The sequence below is a fragment of the Pangasianodon hypophthalmus genome, chromosome 4, assembly GCF_027358585.1.
Source record: "Pangasianodon hypophthalmus isolate fPanHyp1 chromosome 4, fPanHyp1.pri, whole genome shotgun sequence".
In the NCBI taxonomy this organism is placed as follows: domain Eukaryota; kingdom Metazoa; phylum Chordata; class Actinopteri; order Siluriformes; family Pangasiidae; genus Pangasianodon; species Pangasianodon hypophthalmus.
The window spans coordinates 29,531,429-29,538,547 of NC_069713.1; the positions used below are offsets into that span (position 1 = coordinate 29,531,429).

General features: G+C 37.2%; 2 protein-coding genes across 2 annotated transcripts; one reads left to right on the forward strand and one right to left on the reverse strand.

Moving 5' to 3' along the window:
• Nucleotides 1–156: 156 nt before the first annotated feature.
• gng5 (guanine nucleotide binding protein (G protein), gamma 5) lies at nucleotides 157–3,086 on the forward strand. Its single transcript, XM_026935934.3, has 3 exons — nucleotides 157–327; nucleotides 1,221–1,361; nucleotides 2,630–3,086. Exons 1-2 carry the CDS (start codon nucleotides 247–249, stop codon nucleotides 1,344–1,346), a joined length of 207 nt encoding a protein of 68 aa, XP_026791735.2. The 5' UTR covers nucleotides 157–246; the 3' UTR covers nucleotides 1,347–1,361; nucleotides 2,630–3,086.
• Nucleotides 3,087–3,750: 664 nt separating this feature from the next.
• On the reverse strand, nucleotides 3,751–6,018 carry arl14 (ADP-ribosylation factor-like 14). The gene has a single exon (XM_026936110.3). The coding sequence runs from the start codon at nucleotides 4,915–4,917 to the stop codon at nucleotides 4,327–4,329; it is 591 nt and encodes a 196-aa protein (XP_026791911.1). The 5' UTR covers nucleotides 4,918–6,018; the 3' UTR covers nucleotides 3,751–4,326.
• Nucleotides 6,019–7,119: the final 1,101 nt, after the last annotated feature.

Sequence of the window (7,119 nt, forward strand, 5' to 3'; positions counted from 1 at the left end):
TCCACTAAACTCTTGAATCTTATTGGATCTAAAAAAAAAATAAAATGAAAATTAATAATAATAATAATAATAATAATAATAATAATAATAATAATAATAAAGTACAAAGCGCGTTTGGTTTTGACTCCTCCTCCCTCACGTGACCCTCTGCGCTTTCCGTAGTTCACAGGCGCGGCCATATTTTATTCTAAATAACGGAAATTGAGTTCAGTCTGTTGTTCCGGCGTTTTGCGTGAATTTGCCACAATGTCTGGAGCATCCAACATTAACGCGATGAAGAAGGTCGTTCAGCAGCTACGATTTGAAGCGAATATCGACCGAGTGAAGGTGTGAAGATTTTTTCCTTCGCTGCTTTCTCTGTGGTGTTCCGCTTGGATGCTAACTCAGCTAGCCGGATAAGGGCGTGGGCCTGTGTGCATCAATGCGCTGGAAAGCTTGACTTATTTTATCCTAGTTTATTTTAGTTATTATTCCGAACATATTGTGTTAATCTTACTAATGTGAATTAGTTTTTTTTAACCAAGAAGAAAAGTAGAAAATCTGAGCTAGCTTTAGGTAACATCTGAGTTTTCTTTGTTAAGCGACTAACTGCTTAACTCTCATAGCGCGCGCTTTAATTAATTTCAAATAAATTACACTTAAATATTTAAAATAAATCGTTTCACAGTGTGGTATTGACTACAATACTGAAGCGTTATGTGTGTGTTTGTGTGTTAATGAGGCGTGGGTTTATTAGCTAAGCAGAAACTGATACACAGAAGCTAACTTCCGGTTTCCGGTTTGTTGCTTTACTGTTGATTATATTCCTGTAACATCCCCAAGTGTTTTATTCCTCTTATACTACACCTACAACAGTTTGCTAACCATTACAATTGGTTTATTTAGTAAAGAATGACATGTACATTTTATCCGTTTCTAGCTACTTAATATTATGGAATTTGTAAAACAGGTTAGTTTCTGGTCTTATATTCTAACAGCTACAAACAGTCATTTCTTCACCATTCTGTCTTTGTCATGTTACCGAAAAACCCGAAGGTTCATCCTGAAGACTTTGCCTTCGACGGAAAACTGGTCCAAAGCACCGAAACCGGAGACTCCTTCCATAAATATGAACTAAATGTCTCCTTATAGAACTGTAACCAGCACATCCTGACCAATCAGATTAGAGAATCGACATGGCTGAGGTGTTTTTTTTTTTTTTTTTATGTGTTTGGTTTCAGGTGTCTCAGGCGGCGGCTGAGCTTCAGCAGTTCTGCATGCAGAACGCTCTGCAGGATCCGCTGCTCACCGGCGTGTCCTCAAGCACCAACCCGTTCAGGACACAAAAGCTCTGCTCTTTTGTCTGATGCTTCCTGCCACTGGTGAGAGATTATATACCGCGACTAGGAGTGGTAGAGTTTGACTCTTTCCCTGTGTGATAGCATTGTCAGTAAGAAGAAATCGATTTCAGGGTGTGACTTTATTCACACACAAGCAAGACGTGGAACACGATTATAAAATATAATCATTAAAAAATAATCATCATATCATTGAGCAATAATTTCTTCATACATTAAACATAATGTTTTTTTAATTTAATAAAAAAAATGTTAATAAAATTATTTTTTTTGTCTTTTTTTATAGTTAATATTAAATATTTATATTTTGTTTTAAATATAATTTTTAATATTTATTTATTATTTTTTGCATTTTGGTAATTTATCACAGTGGTTCTTAAAAAGTCAAGTCTAGGAGCGAACTAAAGTTTAAAAAAGAAAACAAAAAAAAAAACTAAAAGTCACAAAAAGTCTTTTTGTATTTAAATAAGAAATGAACGTGCAAAATGTTTCCCCTGTGGTTTCCAAAAGTTCTGCGTTTATAGTCTCTCTCCTGTTCCTGACGTTACATTGATTTGAATTTTCTGCAACTCTGTTTTTAATCCCTTTATTTTTATTTATTTATTTTTTTATTTATTTGTAATCCTCTTTCTTACTCACTTGGTTAAGTGTCTGGTACCAACTCCAAAATACTAGATAATTATTTTTTGCCCAGATTTCTTCTGAACTTGGATCTGGTTGCGTAAGTACTGTATAACTTCATAGAACCAGTAAAAACTTGAAAACTCCAAAAGAAAAGAAAAAAAAAACACTGGCTGAGTTGTATTTATTTTGGGATGAAATGGGTTTTAGTCTTCAAACCTCATTAATGGAAAAACAAGTAGCAGTATAAATAGTGTGGAAAGTTGAGGATTAAAACATCCCAATAAATATTCCTTGATTAATTTATAAAATAAATCAGTGCTGAGGACGTTCATGGAATTTTAAGCACCAAGTCTACGGATTAGTAATCTCCCCTGACACACCCTGCCTTTGTTTTCTTTTCTTTATTATCTGAACCAGAGATGAAGTCAATAATTACGCCAGGAAAATGCAAATGTAATCCGCTTCGCCTGAAAAATGAGACATGAGAATAAAAAAAGATTCTCCACGATGCCTGTCATTAAAAAAAAAAAAAAAAAAAAATATATAAAAAATCCAATAAGTGAGGAACTTATTCTGTGACGGATCTCTGTGGTGGTGGAAACGATCATCATGATCATGACGTCATACTGCTGCATGTTGGCTAAATTCTCGTCTTCCTCTCGTTGCAGGTCTCGTTTCCTCCTGTTCCTGTGACGTTTCTGATTCGGAGAAAGACGAACTTCTGCCGTAACCTACAAAAACAGCCAACTCTGATGCAAACGTGTTCTCGTATGAAACCAGGACCTCATTCATTTAGACTCAAATCAAATCCCTTGCAGTGGATTCCTCATTTCAGGAGCAGATACCGTGGAATCGGCATTAACTATTGAAACGTAACATAAAATTTACCGTTTTTTTTTTTTTTTAAAACTCGTGTGTGACTTACGTGGGTCACAAACTAAATCGCCCGCTCATGTCTTAGAATGGCTTTTGTCAACAGACTGACAAAAGACTTTTATGTTTCAGGTGGCAAAGCAGTGGAAGCTCTAATTTATTGTGCCTTTGTGTTTTTTAAACCGTGTGCTCATTTTCTATGCCTTGCCTTAGGCTTTTTTTGTACGGAATAAATCACTGATTTGTACACAATACTGCATTGAAGTGTTTTGTTTAGTCACGGTTTTATCATGCGCAAGTCAGAACATCACCACAATGTCCATTTTGTCCCATTTGGAAGGACAAATGTCTTCAAAGATCCTTGTTTTGGACTAGTTAAAGGTGTTCTCCAAGAATAATCCAATAATCTGGTCAGAATAATCTGATAATCTGTTCTTAACAGATGTGGAAATGTCATGGACCAAGCATTAAGGAGTATTTGTTATGATTATATGTTTTTATAAATGTGATGCACGAATTGAACTTGTAAAAAAAAAATTTAAGTTTGAGATTAAAAAAAAAATAATTCACAAATTTTAACCAAATGATATTTTTAATTTGAAAGAATTGAGTTAATAATTCAGTATTTGAAATGAATGAAAAAATAAATACAGTAAACATTGAACATACAGGATGCAAACAAAAACATCCAAAAATGGCTTCATATCAAAATAAAAAAAAAAATCTTAATTTTCTTGTAGCTTCAAAAAAATTTAATTTTTAAAAGTTAAGATTATTTTTTGCTCAGTTTGATTTGTGGTAAAATCTGCAATTTGTTGAGCATATATACATATATACATTAACTACATTCAGGTTGTTAACATGCTAGATCCATCTGGGATTCATAAAAAAGGGGAAAATTTGAAAGTAATGTTCATTCTTTTTTTTTTTCTTTTTTTTTTTTTTCTTTTTTTTTTTTTAATAAACTGTGTTTGCCTTGAAAGAAATGACTCCATTGCTCACCATAAAGCTTGGACCTTTGATCAATAGCACCATGCACATGATTCATCTTCATGGATGAGCACAGATCACACAGGTATTCATTTAAAAAAAAAAAAATTAAGTCGTGAAACTCAAGAAACAAATCATTTTCACTCATCGGGTCAAAATAACCCGCTTTAAACATTACTGGACCAATATTAAAAACTTTAACATGAAGAACACAGGGAAAACATTTCAATATTTATATGACAGAAAATGTAGTTACAGGGTTGTGAAGTAAAAAGTTAAAATGAAAAAGTTCCATAAAATTTCAAAAAAAAAAAAACCCACTAAAAATTGTGATAACATGATTTAAGATGAATACTAAATCAATGATTAATTCATTTATCTTACCACTTTATCCTGGTCAGGGTTGTGACAGGTTCTGCATATTTTAAATAAATGTAATAAAAATCATTACAAAAAAATATTTGGATTAATAGGATATTTGTTGCTACAGCAGGTTAAATAGCTACGTCTTCATCGACTTCCTCAAATGCCTGACCGTCTCTTTAATGTTGTTGTCGGAGGTGGTTTTCACCAGGTGCGCCAGCCTCCTGAACCCTTCCGGAAGTCCAGCTCCGGTTTTTCCTGAACACGGCTGAACGAACCAGTCCCTGTCGCTGCACATCTTCCTCAGGTTAAACGCCTCGGTGAGCTCGGTTGCTGTCAGGGCTCCTTCTTTATCCTGCTTGTTAGCCAGAACCACTACAGGAAGTCCTCGGAGGTGCTCGTTCTTCAGCACGCGCTCCAGTTCTCGCCTGGCCTCGTCCAGACGTCTCCTGTCCCAACAGTCGACGGTGAACAGGAGGCCGGCGGTGTCTTGGTAGTAATTCTTCCAGTGCGTTCTCATCTTCTCCTGTCCTCCAACGTCCCACACCGTCAGGGTGACCTTCTTCCTGTTCTGCTTGGCTTCCATCATCTCCACGTTGAAGCCGATGGTCGGGACCGTCTGGAAGAGCTCGTTGTACTTCAGTTTGAAGAGGAGCGTTGATTTCCCGGCTCCGTCCAGGCCCAGGAGGAGAATCCGAGCATCGGGGAGCTTCGATCCCTTTAGACCCATTATCGATGTGCAGGAACTCAAACTTGCTGCTGATCTGTGTTTGCACAGAGTGTTGCTTTTTCTCTCTCTCTCTCTCTCTCTCTCTCTCACTGGTTGATCTATTACACATGTCCTTGCTCACTTATCTCATTTCAGAGCTTTATGATAAGGCAAAGGGGTCAAAGTATGATGGTGACTCTCACAGGAAGCCTAGAAATGTTAAATGTTAAACGGCTAGCGCAGAACTCTCTACAGTATTATCGTATCATTGTACAAACTCCATTATACCTGAATTCTTAAATCTGATTGGTCAGACGGTGATGATTCATTTTCCATAACAGCAGCTCTGACAGTAGATACAACATTAAACATAACCAGCTTAAGTTTCCCAACTTTGTTTCTTATAAATTTAAACCTAGAACCCTGAATGGTTCTTTGGTTCGTTCCTTTAGATCCAAAGGTTTTATGTAGAACCATTGCTATCAACAGGTTCCATGTCAAACCCCTTCAAAGAAGCTAAGAACCCTTGAGGAACCATTTTCAAGATCATCTTCACTGGTATAGGGAGTGTTAATGGCATGTGTTGCTCGTTCTGACATTTAACCCTGCTATGATGCTTTTGGGAAACTTGGCTAACATTTTTTTTTTTTTCTTCTGTTTCTCCCTTCTAGCTCCTAGTAAATCACTGACCATCTTGTAATAATAAAAATCAGACATACTTCAAAATACGGCAAGACCTACGGTCAACATGCATCGAGGTCCGATAATAATTTGAGTGAATCAAACACTCAAATTCTATTGTATGTCATTAATTCATACACTTATCAATCAAACAGCAGAGCATTAGCGTGAAATCACATATGATTCAGAAATTAAACTTCGCAAATTTGTTCAGGTTCAAGTTTAAATGTTTGCAGACCAAAAGTGATCCAAATGCACTTTCTTTCCAAAAATCAATCAATCGATAAATAAAAATCACTGCTTTAGCTTTCACCCATACAGAACCTTTGTAGAATTTGGCCAAAAGATTCATTTATATGGTACCTGCCTCAGATATAATGTTTTGTTGGATAATAATCTACATCTATAAACATATTTGGCATACCAACATATTCTCATACTTCTGCAAAAGTCCACCAATCACTTCCCAAGATTCCAAAGAAAGAAAGAAAGAAAGGAAGGAAGGAAGGAAGGAAGGAAGGAATTAATGTCCAATGGTGCTGGACATTAGTCCAAGACTTTCCTAGACTTCAGTTCTAAATCAAGGAATTTCTCTAAAAATTTAAAGAAAAAATGAAAAATTACTTCTTCTCACTGGAATTTAACACGTCTGTTAGCAACACGTAATTCCAGCCCTTCATGATTTTCTTCTCCCAGCGTTCAGGCCTCCAGCGACAGAGCCATCGTCGCCACCGTGTATATCCTCAAGGTGAAATCAAAGTCTGTTTTTTCCTTCTCAGGTTCTTCCTCTGTTTTCCTCCGGCGTCATCCAAACTCCTCCAGCCAGGTCCTCTACGAAAACAAGCGCTGTACAGTTGCAGCTGCTTCTCCTGCTCTTCCCGGTCGGCCGACGCTTTCTTTGGTCCTTGGAGACCCCCAAGCATCTCTTCAACCGTGAAATGAGACAAATCCCGTTTTCTAAGACCCGAATGGCAGGGGTCATTTTCAAGGACCTGGTTAAGTTCTCGCACATTGATCCCGTTGATCCGAGACAAAGCATTTGCTCATCAGTGGAAGATTTTGGACCACACTGTCCCATATTCTTCAACAAGCTCCTTCTGGCGGTTTTACAAAACCGAGGTGTCTTTGATGCTCGAGAGCCGAGTGTGTGCTCAGCTTTCTACCGGTCCCTTTTAACGACTGGACTAATCATAGTGGTCAGTTCCAGTAACAGCTCGGATAGTAAGAGAGGACTTTCTGTGAGCTGAAGTAACAGGAGTCAATGCTGTGAATGGTTCAAATACTTGGATCTACAACACAGGCGCTATTTTGAGAGTACTCATCTGACACCGTGGCCATGATGGAAGTGGCGCCACTGCCAGGAAAACACTTGTGAATCAACAAGCTCAGGGATTCGGATGCACTAATTTGCATACGCTTAGCCTAAAGGTTCAGCTGCTATAATATCCATTATACTACTTACCTTGCACTATTTAGACTTTTTATAGCCCTGTAGTTTGGCTAATATTTCCTTTTACAGACCCATAAGTTCTCCTGAGTAAC